Source organism: Halichoerus grypus, chromosome 6 (assembly GCF_964656455.1).
Source record: "Halichoerus grypus chromosome 6, mHalGry1.hap1.1, whole genome shotgun sequence".
Classification (NCBI taxonomy): Eukaryota; Metazoa; Chordata; class Mammalia; order Carnivora; family Phocidae; genus Halichoerus; species Halichoerus grypus.
Window position 1 is genome coordinate 30375590 of NC_135717.1, and position 17374 is coordinate 30392963.

Here is a 17374-nt window from a genome sequence, read left to right on the forward strand (position 1 = left end):
TTCGGGTTTTCTGCCTAGAATACCACTTCCCCCTACTCGTCACTTGGATGGCTCCTTCTCATTCATTCTTAGGCTTCATTTTAATTGTCACCTCAGTGATGCTAGCCTTGTTATTCTTGATCCTGTTACCTTCCTTGTTTCGTCCTATGCATATCAAAAATAATAATTCTTACTTTTTTGATCTCTTGAATATAAGAACAGTTTTCCACCACTCATGTGTAGACTCTAGAGGTTGGAGATGTGGCTTGGTTTTTGTTTGTTTGTTTGTTTGCTTGCTTCATTAACACAGTGTTTAGATAATGCAAGACAAACGTCTGTGGAATGAATGTGTAATCCAGAAGTCATCCTCTATATAAAGGATATTGAACAATAGAATATGTCCCATTTTCAACGGCAGATTTACAAGAATGCATATGCGTTCTTCACATTGCCCTTTGTTACATCAACCATGATTGAAAAAAACAAAAACACACACAGGATATACTATTAAGATACAGTCCTGGATTGGCATGCGTATAGGGAACTAAAAGGAATGTAGTTCTGATACGTAGTTTTGTGGGAGTATGACTTGATACACATAAACAGCTTAGAGAACTAGAGAACCTAAAACAACAAAAGGTTATCATATGCCTCCAACTGTCCATTCACGTATTCATTCATTCATTCATTCATTCAACAAAGGTATGCTAATCACCTACTATACATTCAAACACCACACATTAGGCACTACACACTTGAGACTCTCCCAATCCATCAATTTGGTTTATATCGCCTCATTTTATATTGCATTTATCTTCCCTCATTTACAAAATCATAACTTTTTTTTTTTTTAGAGAGAGAGAGAAAACATGCATGTGCAAACGGTGAGGTGGGAGAGCGAATCTTAAGCAGGCTCCAGGCCCAGCACGCAGCCTGATGCAGGGCTCAACGTGGGGCTTGATCCCACGACCCTGAGATCATGACCTGGGCTGAAATCAAGAGTTGGACGCTTAACCGACAGAGCCACCAGAAGCCCCCCAAATCATAAGTCCTTCGAGGGGCTTTTATCCTATGTGTGGCAGAAATAGGGGCATAAATATATAGCACACAAGCCACAGCCATGGCTGATGAGTCTCACCACTCATGCCCATGGAGCTGGAATACAGCTGCAAAATCCCTTTCAACACTCCACTTCAGGCAACAGCCAGTGGTCATGAGTGATAGCACCCAACAGGAAACCTAGGTGCCTACTCTGGGTGGAAGAAAGAGCCCAGGCTTTGCAGTCAGACCACAGTGTGTTTGAATCCATGTAGCAGAAGGATAGTCTGGGCCAGTTTACTCTGTCAGATATAGATAATCCTACCCACCTTCTCTTTGTTAAGAGAATTAAATGAGATAATATATTTGAAACACCTGCCACACAGCAGCTATCCAGTAGATGTTATCGGTGCTCTTCCTTTTACCGCATGTAAACCTCATAGAGGGTTTCACATACAGAGCGATTGCTTAACAAAATGGACGGGCATGAACAGAAACCTTGCTGAAGCAAGCACAATGGGGCACAAAGACAGAAAACCAAGAAAATGTAACAAAAAAACAACTTCCTCCCTCCATCCCCTCTATCCACAACACAATCCATCCCATTTTTTTTTTCCATGCTTTTACTAAAAAGTATCCTGGGAAGCAGGAGATGCTCAGAGAGTTTATGATTGAAAATCCTAAGACTAAATCTTTTGTTCTTAAGTGCTTTTCTTAGCCTGACCTGATTTTGCTCCAGAGGTGAGGATTATAAGATCTGGTGGCATATTTGGGGCATTTTGGGACTCAGAGTCAAAGGGTGGGTAAATACTTGATCTTAACCATGGATAAGCCAGGGCTTAGAGCTTGCCATTGGATGATTGCCCAATTACAGGATATGAAATGAATCTGTGGGTCTATTGTGATTTTTTTTTTCCTTGTACCCACCACCTCCTCCCTCTGGATTGTTAAGACTTCCTTTCAAATATAATAATTAAATGTAGAACATAGCTGCTGGAGATAGAATACTCTGCTTGGCAATACATTTAAATCAATATTGTGATCCAAAGCAGGAGATTATTAACGTTACTTTGCCCCGCCAGAGTTAAGGTTTTTTTTTATTATTATTATCCATATCAACACGCCATAGTCATTGCATAAATATTAAACACACCCAATTCCTTCCTTAATTTGCTTTCATGCTGATGAAATTGAGAGTCAGCACAGATAGGACATTAACGAGGTAATCTAAGATCCAAAGAAGCTGAAAGAAATGGAGAGAAACGCTATTGAAAAAAATCAATTGTGATTAAATCGGTCGACTGGACTCTGAAAGCATTGTCTTTGTGTGACATTTCATAATTTCCAGGTGATGCTGGAATATCTGTTCATGATCTTTTAAACTTATGCAACTTCTCTTAGCACATAATTTGGCATCTGCTAAACTCTGATAACAACACTGAAGGTTGAGTCCACAAGAAATCAAACCCCCATGGATTGACAAAGAAAAAGTAACAGTGGCAAATACTTGAAAATGTGCCCAGGATTGTATTGTGACAGCATTCACTTGATTAATTCTTATAGAGCACCTACCATGTACCAGGCACTGTGCTGGGCAGGGGGGATACAAGTGGGGAACAAGACAGACAAGGTCCCCAGGATCATGGAGCTGACATTTTGGTGGGGAAGACACAAAGAAAACTAGTAAACAAGAAGACTTTAGGGAGTGAGCTATGATGAAAATAAAATGGGGACCTAATAGAGAGGGATGGTGGTAGGGCTTTTTATATAGGATAGGCTGCTTTCTATAGGGAAGGTTTCCCCAAAAGATAACAGTTTAGCCAAGACCCGAATAACAGGAAGGAGCATGCACTTGCAAAGATCTGGGGACAAGTGTCACAGGCAGATGGAAGAGCAAAAGTCAAGTTCCTAAGGTGGCAGTGATCCTGGTGTGTTCGAAGAAGAAAAAAAGAACTTGCTGTGGTCAAGTGAGATAAAGAGTAGAAGGACAAGAGCTCTGGCAGGTTATGTAGGATCTTGTAGGCATGTGAGGAGTTTGATATTTTTATTTTATTGCAGTGGAAATGAGCAATGGAAAGCTCAATTGGATAGTGGTAAGCAGGTAATGTAATTCATGATGTAATGAAGGTGAAGACCAGATGTCACTATACCCCCAAACTGCCCAATGCTCAAATGCTAGGTGGGGAAGCAAGAGCACTAGATCTGGAGTTTGGAGACTGGGGTTCTAGTCTTTGGAGATTGGGGTTCTAGTCACTTAGCTTAGACCAGTCGCAACTAGTTAAGTGGCAGGGCTTCATTAGTCTATTTACCAACTATTTACTAATTGCCTACTATATGTTTAGGTGCAAATGTTGGGACCTAATCCCAGACCTCAAAGAGCTCACAGTCTAGTAGGATGAAATCACAACAGAATTAGCCCATTTATGCATATATTGGGGTATTCCTGGCTAATAGGCTATAGTCCCAGGTGATTTTTGTAAGATTTAAATGAGATACATGCTTTGAAAACTGTAATTTAGAAAATGTAGCTTTTGCTTACAGAAGTTCTTTCCATTGCAAGTGACAGAAATCCAACTCAAGCTGATTGTTTGAAAGAAATTCATTCTCTTAGGTCACTAAAAATCTCACTTCAATTGTGGCTGGATCCAGGAACTCAAACAGTATCATCAGAACTAAACTCACTCTCTCCATTCTGCCTTTCTGCATAATAGCTTTATTCTAGGAGGTTTTCCACATTGTAGTGACAAGATGGCTTCCAGAAACTCCAGGAGAACATCTTCTCTTCTTTGCAACCCTATCAGTAAGTTATTTTCTCTCCAGTACAGCAACAAAATTGTGGACCTAGGTCTCACTGGGTCACCTGCCTAGTCTTGAACCCATCACTGTGGTCAAAACAACTCTGAAGAAAAATAACAAAGTTGGATGACCAACACTATATTATTCCAAAATTTAGAATACACTGTAGAAACAGAATACATTTGTTGGCTTATGACTGAGTCAAAAGCTCACACTTGGAAGAGGAGGATGAGATTAGCTGCACTCAAAACCTAGATGAGAAATGGTTCCCCCAAAAGAAACATCAAGGTGCTGTTACCCAAAAATGAGGCAATTTTAGGCAAGTAAAATTTATAGATGATGATTCAGTACTGTAGTTAAATTGAGGTGACCAGCTAACTAATCTCTGAATTTCTTTCTAGTGCCAAAATTCTATAAATTCATTCACTCATTTAGCAATACACATTGAGAACATACTATATGGCAGACACTATCCCAGGCACTGAAGATAGAACAATGAACAAAGTAGATGAAATTTAAGTATTTAAGTCATACGTGGTACGTACATGTTGAAATAAAACAAAATATTCTAGTTTACCTTGAATTAATATTATATGATGTAAGATCATGTTTGTATCTATAAAGGAGTTATTAAAGACAAGCAAGATTTTCAGTTCTATATTATATGAAGATTTTTATGACTATATGTATGTATGTCACATTCTTGTAAGTAAAATAACAATAAATACATGTTTTAAGAAGCATACCAGAATCTAAACCTCTAAGCTAATTAGGGAACAAAAATGTTCACAGGGAACAATTTTTAAAAGCAAGTTTATGCAATGTCTTTGTTGGCTGTTATCAAAGAATTTTTTGATTGATGACCATCTTTGACTTTGAATATATGCACTAACATTTTCAAGTAATGTCTCTGAAGAATGAAGCACTTCCTCCATTCCTTGTTACTACTCAATAAAGGAGGTCAAATACCACATGCTGCCCTTGCACAACTTCCAATTCATGGGCTCTAGGCAAGTCAATATTTTCTTCAAAATGTCAAAAATGTCCATGGCGCCTGTGTGGCTCAGTCAGTTGGGCGTCCGACTCTTGATTTGGGCTCAGGTCATGATCTAGTCATTCGATCAAGCCCCATGTCAGGCTCTGCATTCAGCATGGAGCCTGCTTGGGATTCTTTCTCTCCCTCTGCCCCTCCCCACCTCCACTCGTGCTAAATAAATAAATAAATAAAATCTTTTTTTAAAATGTCAAGAATATCTGAATATTTCAAAGAGTTTCGTTTGGATTACAGGTAAGGCATCAAACTAAACTAGTGCTGTACCAATAGCTATAAAGTCTATCCCCTCCCTTCACAACTTTAAGTCCATTTCAGAGGACTGCCAAGTAAACATGTATTTGTGATCAATTATTTTGTCCTAAATATTCAATAAAATTTTTAAAACAGTGTTAATCTGATAAGTTTCACTGTTGTAGAACTTAAAAAAAAAAAACATACATTTTCCTGGTCCTCAGTTTCATTACTTGTAAAATGCAAAGAATGGACAGAGTATAATCTCTATGAAGTCATATATGTATAAACCTACATACCTAAACACACACACACACACACAAAGCCAATCTCTGTATCCCTAGCACCAACCCCCAGTATTTACTCAATAAATACTCATTCAATGAGCAAACCATTTAAGGAATAATCAGTGATCCCCCAAACTGCAAATCCTTGTTCTCATTTTCAACGGATGGGAGGGAAAAGGAGAGGAAAAAAAATAAGGACAGGGGAATAAGTTTTTCAAAAAACTAACACTTCATTTGATTAGGAACTGTATTTTATTTCGAGTATTTCTTACCTACATGTTGGGTGTTAAAATGCCCATACCATTTATGAAATGATGGTGATAGTATCTTGTAGTTATTTTTACCATAATTTCCCTTTCTTGGCAAAATTGAAAGTTAGTACACTATGTGGATCCCACAGTTCTTCAATCTCTTTACAATTTCTAATCATCTTTGAAAACAAAAGTGGGGTGAGCCAAAGGCAAGATGATTCCTGAAGTGCCCTCAAGCTCCAAAATTCTAGGAGATAAACTTTTCTTGCTGGGTCGTTTGAACCATATAAGTGCTTCCAAGGAGTGATTCAGCACCATGGACAGATCTCCAAATGCGAGCCCATCTTGAGGGACAAAGGGCTGGATTTAAATGCATAGAATACAGTGCAGGCTCTGCTTTGAACATGGCAGTCTTCATGTGAGCACACAACTCCAAGCCTAATACCTAAATTAATGAGTTTAAGTCTCCATTTAATGAAATATTCAGATTATGATTACACTTAGTTTCATTAACTGCATTATCAGAATAATGTGATGGGGTTTCCTTTTCAACTTGTAATTAACTTTATTGAGAATTCTTATTGGGGTTTTTCAAGCAGCTTCCTAAAACCTTATTATAAATTATTTTAATATATGTATTATGGTATTAAACTATATTGCTTAATTTTGTATCAGCTGTTATTTTTTTAAAGAAGAAAAAATTCAACACTAATCTTGAAGAACAGCAAGCTGACTGAACTGAAAAGAATACTCTGAAAAGAATCTATATTCAACTCCTGACAGCTAATCCTGAAGTTTAGGTCTTCCTAAATATGGCATTTTTGTTTTCCTACTAAAAGCAGTGTGACCCTGACCAAACAAAATCCCCTTCTCCCTTTATACAATTTGTATAAAACTAATCAGACCTGCAAGAAAGACCTATATTCTTTAAGATTTATTTATCTTAAAGAGAGAGAGAAAGAGCAGGGGAAGGGGTAGAGGGAGAGAGGGAGAAGCCTCAATTAGACTCCCCACTGAGCATGGAGCCTGTCATGGGACTCCATCTCAGGACCCTGAGATCACAACCTGAACCGCAATCAAGAGTCAGCCACTCAACCGACTGAGCCGCCCCAGTGCCCAGAAAGACCTATATTCTAAAACTGATAGATCTCCCCTCGACCAAAGGCGGGGAAAATCAATACATGAAATTTTTCTGCTTTCTTTCAATGATTCTTGGGAAGTTGTTACGGTGTATTGCTCTCTCAGAACTAAATATCAATTTCTCAAAAAAAAGGTCCTAATCTCTTCCCTCTCCTTCAACCTCAGATGTTTCGAGGAGGTCTCCTGCATGCTCCTAAAGCACCCTGACTTTTACTCCTACCATGCTTCTTTGCAATTACCTATTTATTTCACTGTCCCATAAACTCCAAGAGAATAGTTCCTATTTTTGTCTCATTCATCCTCATACCTCCAATTCCAAGTACACTGCCTGGCTCATAGCAGGATTATAGTAAGTATCAGTTAAATATTGATGGACTCAATGGAAATTTTAATGATAAAGAATCAGACAAATTGGCTAAGATCTGAGTCCTCCAAAACAGAAATAGTGACTTTATCTCAACTGGTCCATTTTCAAAGATTAGTATAGTCTAATACAGTGATTCTTAGCAGAAATCAATAAATGAGGACAAGAAAGATAAGAAGAGATATAACTGGAGCATCACCCAGTGTAGGTCTTTGGGGAAGCAAGAAACGTCATGAATAGAGAAAGACATGTATCATATGACCTCACTGATATGAGGAATTCTTAATCTCAGGAAACAAACTGAGGGTTGCTGGAGTGGGGGGTGGGGTGGGAGGGATGGGGTGACTGGGTGATGGACACTGGGGAGGGTATGTGTTCTGGTAAGCGCTGTGAATTGTGCAAGACTGTTGAATCTCAGATCTGTACCTCTGAAACAAATAATGCAATATATGTTAAGAAAGAAAAAAAGAAGAAGAAGAATGTAGCAGCAGGGGAAGAATGAAGGGGGGGAAATCGGAGGGGGAGAAGAACCATGAGAGACAATGGACTCTGAAAAACAAACTGAGGGTTCTAGAGGGGAGGGGGTTGGGAGGATGGGTTAGCCTGGTGATGGGTATTGAGGAGGGCACGTTCTGCATGGAGCACTGGGTGTTATGCACAAACAATAAATCATGGAACACTATATCTAAAACTAATGATGTAATGTATGGGGATTAACATAACAATAAAAAAATTAAAAAAAAAAAAAAAGAAAGAAACGTCATGAATAGAGCACAAAGCTTAAAGCCAGACAGAGATGGGTTCGTGTTTGGACCCACGTATAGGATCTGAACTCCTTACCGAGTATGCCTGTGGCCTTGGGCAGGTTACTTAAACTCTCTGAGCCACAGTCTTCTCATCTATAACATGGCTGTGCAATACCTATTTCAATACCTATATCTGCTTTATTTTTTACTCCTTTTATATCCACGCTAAGTGTCAAAAACATAGTAGGCATGTTGCATCATTTAATCCCGATATATAAATAGAAATGCTCTCCCAAAGAAACTGTGTCCAAGAATAGGCTTTCCTGGGTATGGAAGTAACAGAACTTCGCATCTTTTAAGCTAAACCAGACACCGTGATGGGCACCTAGGCTTTCTTTACAAATAGTTCTACAGCTGCTTTGAAGCACTTTGGAAAAGCAATGCAAATTTAATTAGGCAATGCCATGTGGCCAGCATTAATAGCAATTTTTGAAAACAGCCCAGGAGGTGGTAGGCTTTGGTTTTTTTTTCCTTTAAGGGCTCTGTTTCTCTGTTGCTTGCACACACACATACACACACCCTCACACACACACCCTCATGCATACACAATCTCATTTTCTGAGTGGAAACACAAGACATGTTTGAGACCATACAAATTCCTACAGGCCTAGTCTGCCACTGTAAATAAAATATTAAAATCAATATTCCTAACAAAACAAAAGCTTGTGTGTTTCAGCGGGAATCGAAAGAAAACATAAGACAGGAACAAATGTCTAAGAATGGTACAGCTGCTCCATCAGAGTTATTTCCTTGGGAAGAAATTGACAGATTCTTTAGTTCTCATTTGCATCAAAAACATTAGTAGTAACAAACACACACATGCACACACACAGATTGTGTTATCAACTGACACACAGAGTGAAAACATTTTCACTGTGAAATATCAACTGCACGATGAATTCGTGCTGGTGTGTACCACTGTCCCCTCGTTAATGGACCACATTAGCACTAATGTTCACTCGTTCCACAAATAATAATGGTAGCGACCCACATTTATATGTTACCAGCCATTATGCTAAGTTCATTTTATGTGTTAATGCATTTAATCCTCCCAACAATCTTGTATTTTGCTCCTTTTATAGTATGGGACACCGAGGTTCAAAAAATTAATTTTTCCAAGATTACATAGCTAATAGGTGAAAGAGCAGATACCCAGTTCAGTTACCTGAGACCTGCCAAGCCCATATTACCCACTCCCTAAATGCGCTATCGCGAAGTCACATTGGATATGGTTAGCGGGCATCATCCACATCAGAGACTCATCTGTAACACTGAATACTTCAAGAGAAAACCAGAACTCTTGATCCAAAACCACACAAAATTGGCTCAAACCATTGCACTTGTTTTTAGCTACAAATGTTTTTAGCTAATCCAGTTATAGATCCAACCCCTAACTCTTATTAACTCTATAATTTACTGACCCAAGTGCCAAAACCGTAATAGTCACAGGTCCTCAGATGGAGCAGTTTTAGCCTGCCCAACTGTGGAAAAGAATGTTCACATTTCAGAAACAAAGAGTGTTGGTAGCTGCGGCTGAGTTGAAAAGAGTTAAAGCCTCACAGGAGTTGGAATTAGCCAAGTTTCCTCAACATTCAAAATCCCAAGGTTCCTGCTAACAGGTTCCAGAGGGCTTCTTATGGCGCATAGGCTTGAGATTCATCCATCCATGCATGTGTCCGTTCATTCAACAAACATCTATTGAGCACTGTGTCATCTCACAGGAGATACAGGGGTGAATAAAACAGACACGATCCCTGCTCCCACCCCAAGAAAGCTTCAAACGGCAATCTCCACCCCACTTCTCAAGCACGGCCTTCTTGGAGAACCGGCCCCACCATAGTCACGAGAGGGGTCAAGATACTCTCCACCACATCCAAGTGATTGAACCAGAGTCAGACAGTCGATCCAGAGGAAGCCAGGTCACTGGCTGGTCAGAAACTAATCACATTTTGTCTCTCTGAAGAATATGAACTAAAAGACACAGCGATTACATGCATTAAAGACAAAAGATCGTGATGCTTTATTACTTACTCCACCTACTGAAGTCCCGAAAGTGGCCCTGATTCCCACCCTTCCTGAGCCTGGATATTCACCAGAAGAAACCCCCATGTGTATCCAACAAAGTCCAGGCTATGTAATCAGACAGACCTGGGTATGAATCCTACTTCCTCTGTCTACTAACTAGGACACCATGGACAAGTTCTTTCACTTTTAATTTCATTGTGGATATTTTCAAATAGACGCAAGAACAGAATGAACCCCTATGTATCTGGCCACCCAGCTGCAATAATATTCTCCCTCTTCTGTTTCATCTGCCATCCCCCACAATTTTATGTTTTCTTGGTGATTTTTAAAGTCAACCCCAGTCATCGTGTTAGGTGAGTTCCCCAGTTTCCATTAATCTCAGTTTTCTCCTTCATAAAACAGGCATAACAATACCCCTTCCATGGGCTTTTTCATTCACTGGACAAAAATGTATGGGGCTGCTGTGGTGAGCCAGCCCGGTTCCCACAGCGTGTGGGGCCGCTATGACAACACATAGCATTTGTTCTCATGTAGTTTATGTTGTAGGCATAAATAATGAGGAAGACAATTCCAGAGGGAAGAAAAGTTACAAAGAAAATAATGGGGAAATGGGGAACAGTAGGTGACTTGGGGGCCAGAGGGAAACAAGGAAGTCCTCTCCAATGAGGCAGCTTTGGGGGTAACATGTAAAAGGGTGGAAGCCTGGGAGCCGGGTTCTGTAGGCGGGAAGCACCGCAAGTGCAAAGATCCTGAGGCAGGGTTGAGCTAGGCTGTTTGAAGGTTGTTTTCAGTACAAAACGAGCTAAGGCATCCAAAGTTTTAACACAATGCCTGGCACATAGCAAGTGCTCAATAAATGTTAGTTACTATTCCTCCTAAGGAAGGACTCCACAATATACTTGGAGTATATTTTGGAAATAGCTCTCTTTCCTACACTGCCAACCGATCTTTGGGTTCATCTAGCATATCCTTTATCAACTTCAACTCCTAAGGGGAAGACTTCCCCATTCTGCAAACACCTGTACCAGAAGGAGAGGTCATGTAGTGTAGTGCTTACAACACAGACCTTAGGGTCTGACTGGCCCTGTTTAAATCCCAGCTCCATCATTGAGTAGCTGTATGAACTTTCGATAAGCCATTTAACCTCTCTGAGCCTCAGTTTCCCCACCTTTATGAGGTGAAAAGAACAGTACCAACCTAATAAGGTTTTGAAGATTCATTGTTTTTGGGGTTTAGAATGCTGTCTATATAAGTTACTGTTAACATTTCGTTATCTTACATATGTTTGAATCTTATACACCTGCCCTGATTAGGAAACTCCCCGATTTTGAAAAGATATTTGGGAATATCTGGACCAGTGTCTCCAAAAGTCAACTAAACGACACCCAAGTACCTTTGTAAATATGGACAAATGAATGGAAATCCATTTGGCCCTAGACATGAGCTGTACAGCATCTTCAGAAGCTAAACCATGGATCTGCTTTGCATCTGGTTCCTTGTAAACCCACCTGGGAATGGTCCTGGGGCAGTAGGGGGTGGGGTGAGGCTGGAATGGGAGCCTGGTCTTTCTGATGGATTCTATATCCTGAAACATCAAGTTAGCATTTCTCCTCAGTTCAGGGTGAGATCTCACCTGCTCAGGTTATGCTGCTAAATAAATAGGGGAACATCAATCCAATTCCAAAGAGGGGTTGCATGTTTGGGTGGAACCGGAGGGTACTCTGTCCCACGAGTCTATGTGAGAGCACAATCAGTGTATCAACTGGTTCTATTCCAACAGTGACCAGGTAAATAATTTTATGTGGCTGTTTTTATAGACACTGGGAGACGCTTTTTATACTATGGCAATAAAGGCTTTGTAATTGCTGCTGACTTATTTAAGGTTGTTTTCAGTCTTTACCACATCATTAAACAGTACTGCCAACCAAAATTCTACTATCAAGTTTGCTGTACTAAATACAATGCGGTATCCTGGAACAGAAAAGGGACATAAGTGAAGAAATATCATGAAATCTAAACATTATCTACAGCTCAGCTAAAAATAACGTACCAATGTTGATTTCTTAGTTTTGACAGGTGTACACAGTGATGTAAGATGTTCACATTAGGGGTAAGTGGGTGAGGAGTATACAGAACTCTGGGTGTTATCTTTGCAACCTCTCTGTAAAGATAAAAGTATTCCAAAACTAAAACTGCATTTAAAAAAAATAAAGTGTGCTGTTAACACAAACGAGTTGAGAGACGTTGATCCGAGCTCTCTCCTTGTATCCATGGTCCTCACTCCGATCACCCATCCTTAAGACGAAAGGGAGCCTATATTTACCCTGCACTCCCAGAAAGGATGGGGAGTGTCACTGGCAGGCTGCGAGGCTGGGGTGGGGGAGACAGAGCACGTTCATAGCACTTGAGGACAAAATGTGCCTTCAAAAGCAAACTCTAATTATACAGAAGCTGAGGAGCGTTTGTGAAAAATCACTATCTCATCTGAATCTACATCCTGTTCATCAAAGAGGTCGAGGCCCTTTTGATTATCAGACTAAATATTTTTAGGCAATATCACTGAATGCCTGGAAAGAATATGAACGGCATCAGCTGAAGAAAAATCCATCTTCAGATAAAAAGGCAAGTCTTGCATATCACAGGAAAAATCTACCATAGGAAAATTAGAAAGGAAAAGTGGCAAAATTTCCCCACATTGAAGCTTTCCGCCCCCTTCCATTTGCCTCTACCCTAGTCGTTCCCCACTCCCTTCTTTCTCAATTGCCACTGACTTTGGATTCTCTTAGCATGTGACCAAAGCATAATGGGAAGACCAGAAAGGGGTCTAGCATTAGTATTAAGATGAAGAAAGATAAATAGATGGAGAGGAGGATTCTCTTAAAGCTATGTCGAGTGGGTCACTGAATAGAGATAAAAATGGCATTCAAGTTTGGGCTATCAAATTCCCTGTCAGATCTGGTCACTTGAATGTTTAGTGAAGAACACCCCAACAACGGCATGATGGGCCCCTTTCTGGTATATCACAAATGGATGCATGTTTTTTCCACTTTTTGTAATTGTAAATCTTCATAGTTCCCACAATGTCCGGAAAAAGGTTTTATATTCAATAGGTGCATTCTCATTCTGGCACCAAGAGCTGGTCTAACTTCTCAGTTGGACTTCCTTCTCTCCTAGTTCTCTGTGGGTCAAAATGGGCTCTAGCAACTGCATGGCTTCTTGAACCCCTGACAACTGATAAATACCAGTCATTGAGGCCTATCCTTTCAGTGAACTCCCAAAAATCACTCCTTCTCCTGAACATGTAAATTTTCCCTGTGTCTATAATATATAAATAGCTCCTGTGAATCAATAAAAAGACAAAATCATTACAAGGAAGCCTATCATTACTACCAAGTACTGAATTAGTTACAAAAATTGAACTGATTAATGGAAATCTGTGGAAGGGCTATATGCTTATTTTCCAGATGTTCCCAAGAATTCTAGGAAATAAGGACTGGATCAATCCAGTGGCAATATACAAAATTAACATCTTGTTAATGCAATGTTGGCATACACCTGGAATTCTCTTCTGTAGTCCACCAAGAATGCTGTGGTATACTTCTACCCAGTAGAATATTACAAGACACATTTCTTCTAATTAGTATAAATAGCACTGATTACTGAGAGACTCAGATACAGACTAAAAGCAAGAATCATAAATAGATCCAGTTAGTCCATCACAAGAGACTTCTGAATTACTCAGTGCCTGGACACCCATCTCTGAGCAGTAACTTGTTTTCAGTACAACTTTAAACAAAAGTCCCTTACTGAAACAAGATTCATTAATGTTCCTTGCCCTTTTGCCTGATGCGATGATGAAACGTGGGGTGACTTCAATGCGTTTGTTATTCCATTTGAGTGCTGATTCAAAAATCATCCTAAAGATTGAAACTTCACATGAGAAACTTGTTAACAGTCACCTTGTATAGCAGGGACTCAACACCATTTCAACTTTGTCTCCTCCATGATGGTATTCGCTCATATGTCAGGGCTGGAACCCACATACACCTAGGTTCAACTTATTTCCCAGTGACATCTGAAAGAGAATGTGCTTATTTCCATCAAAGCCAGAACTGGGCTCAGCAACTGCCATGTCAGAGTTGGTACAATTTACCATATCTTTCAGGGCTGTGAGATTCGGTCATAAAACTTCAATTGCTGATGTATTTGGCTCTAAAACGTGGCTATTTCTCATGCCATTCTATGACCAAGTTCATAAATAAATAATGTCAAATTATTTAATACAATGACACCTAAGACATTCTATCTGGTAACCCATTTCCAAACTGTGTAAACGTTGACTTTACAAATATACTGCAACGTTTTTCCAAGGCTATGAAAAATTATCACCACGCAGAATCAAAGAATTTGCATCACCTATATCAAATGCCACAGATGTATTCCTCTACCCATCGAGCATAAAAATTTGTGGCCAAACAGTTGAAAATGATGATTCAGCAAATAAAACATCAGTGCGACTCTGCTAGTGGAGTTTCAGCCAAGGCAACCCAGTCTCTAAAATGCATAATGTTTTTAAGAACCTCCAGCCACAACTAAATGCATCTTTTAAATTGTCTGGCTTTTGTTATTTTAAACCAAGCCCTCCACATTACTTTAATGTGGGGGTTACTTGAAAACATAATTGCTAGGAATAAACACAGTAGCACACTATTGTCAAAAACCAAACAATCTTGCTTCCCCCTCCCATTAGTCAGTACATCAGCTCCATAACGTATATTGTATGTAAAGACCTTTGAAAGGAAAGAAAAATTGAGGGAGCATATTGAGATCCCCAAGTATGCTCTGTCAGCTCAAGAATACCTATGTAGCATTTTTTCCCCCTGGCAGAAAAATGGAAGGGAATTTGCTACTCTGAGTCACATGTACACACCCCAAACCAACATAACCACAGCTGAACACCCCACACACAAACACGTATGTGCACGTGTGTGTGCATACACACACAGGGTAGTTTGTGATTTATTTTTGCCAAACTTTATTTTGATGAAAAAGAAGATCAAATTCTTCTGAACTACTACCTGTTCATGGAAAACAGCATGAAACCTAAAGATCACAACTGGTCTACTTCAAGAAGCAAATAAGCAAATGGGCCATTGGTTCACCGATTTCCCCATCAAGATGAACCAATAAAATGGGTTATTGGCTAACAGATTAACTATCTCAGATGAACCAACCAAGTAAACCATTAGTTAACGAGGTATCCAACCATCATGAACCAAACAAGAGGGCCATTCGTTAACAGAACCAACCGTAGGAAACCAACCAAGTGGATCACTCTTTAACCGAGAAACAAACCAAGTGAAATCGGATGAATCCAAACACAGCTTCATCCTGGAGAGATGAAATCAAACTTCTAACTAGCCAACAAACAGAAAAGCTCTTATTGAACCCAAACACAGACCATGAAATCTAGACACATGATCACTGCATGGATAACCAAGTGGGGCTGGGAATGGACCGCACGACTATACTTACGAAGATTATTTATGGGGGTTCTGGTATCCATGTTTTCATAATGCTGGACATGAACCACAATGTTGAGGTCCCTCTCCATGTGGTCAGTGTTGCAGTGGCCCTGTGGGCTCATGACATCTGCAAGGGCCCTGAAAGAAGAAAGAATTTAAATCTGTTCATTCCAAACACAATGACTGGCATCTGCTGTGCTCAGAGCACTGGGCTTATGAAGATGAGGCCCCTGACTCCACGAGCTGCCATTCTAGTTAGGGGTGGGAGGGGAAAAAAGGACGTAAGGGAGTAAAATGGTCACTGCAATTAGAGGTTACATAAGGACTTCGTGCAAAACAGTCCACATGCTCCTCACAAGAGCTACGTAAGAGCAGTATCACCCACCTTGCAGAGTTGTTGAGAGGATTCAGTGAAGAATCTAATCTGTCTGCACCGCATAAACTTAGTCCCCCTTCATAGCTAACGCTAGATCCCACGCTTCATGTACAGCAATGGCCCACTATTAGCAATAAATAACATTTATGGAGTACTTACCATAAGCCGGCCCCCATGCTAATCACGTTACAAGCCTTAATTCAACTAAGTAGCATACGAACACCTTCTGAGGTTTATTACTCCTTCTTTGCAGATGAGCAAACAAAGGCTCAGAGAGGTGAATTAACCTGCTGAAGGTCACACAGCCAGTTGTACAGGGCTGAGCCAGAGCCTACGCAGAGCTCTGTATTCTGCGTGAACTGGGTTTCCTGCAGCTAGGGAGGATTTGGTGTGATCCAGCCACGCCCCTTGTTGGTGCCCCTCTTAATCAGTAGCTGGGATGAAGGGAAAGCATACAACCCGAGTCACCTACTGTGTTTTGGGCCCTTCCCATTTATCATCATGTTTAATCTCACTGACGCTCACCCAACAGTTAATATTTTTTACTATTATTCGACAAATAAGAAAACAAGGTGAGAGGTGTTAAGGGACTGTATTAGTTTCCCGGGACTGCTATAACAATGTACCACAAACCAGGTGGCTTTAAACCACACAAATTATGGTCTCATAGTTCTGGAGGCCAGAAATCCAAAATCAAGATGTTGGCAGGGCCACACCCCTTCGGAAACCTACAGGGGGCCTCCTCCCTTGACTCTTCCTGGCTTCTGCCGGTTGCTAGAAATCTCCATCTTCCCCTGGTGTGTCTCCCACAGTCTCTGTCTTTTAAGGACACCAGTCATATCGGGTTAGAGGCCCACCCTGCTCCAGGATAACCTTGTCTTAAATCACGACATCTGCAACGATCCTATGTCTAAATCAAGTCACATTCCCAGGACCACAAGATCAGGACTTTAAAAAAGATTTGTTTTAATGGGGGGGAGGGGATGGGAGCAGGGCTGGCACCCAATTCAACCAGAACAGTGACCTTCACAATTAGACATAAACTTAGCCAAGCAGCTCAATGTTTGCACACAGAACAGAACAGAGATAGCTGTCAGATATCACTCCTAAGGTCAGACCTCACCAACACATTTACTCCTCTTTACCTGCTCTCCGTCGGATCTTTATTTAGATAGGATTATCCTGGAACGGTATAGACTGTTGCGGATATCATTGCACAGCTGTGTATCTTTGACATGAGCAGTGTTTTTGCCATAAACCTCATTGTTTCTTTCTCTTTGCACAACCTGAGAGCTAGCCCTATTGAGAAATGTGAATGTCCTTCATGCCGTGGTTTCACGGTGAAGCGGCAGAGTATCAGCCCTGCTTATCCATTTCCCTGGTTAGGGGAACCTAGATGGTCAGCGCCACCCCCTACCTCCGTACACAACCCTGCAGTAAGCATCCTCATCCATGCCTCCTTTCCAGGGTCCACCCCCACAAGCAATACTGCCATGATCTCA

General features: G+C 40.5%; 1 protein-coding gene across 3 annotated transcripts in view; it reads right to left on the reverse strand.

The window, feature by feature from the left end:
• SHISA9 (shisa family member 9) overlaps positions 1-17374 on the reverse strand; it is a 290130-nt gene that overhangs the window by 261154 nt on the left and 11602 nt on the right. For all 3 annotated transcript variants that reach the window (XM_078074792.1, XM_078074791.1, XM_078074793.1), the window contains exon 2: positions 15507-15634. In XM_078074792.1, coding sequence (XP_077930918.1) covers positions 15507-15634 — 128 coding nt within the window. The remainder of the gene's footprint in view (positions 1-15506; positions 15635-17374) is intronic.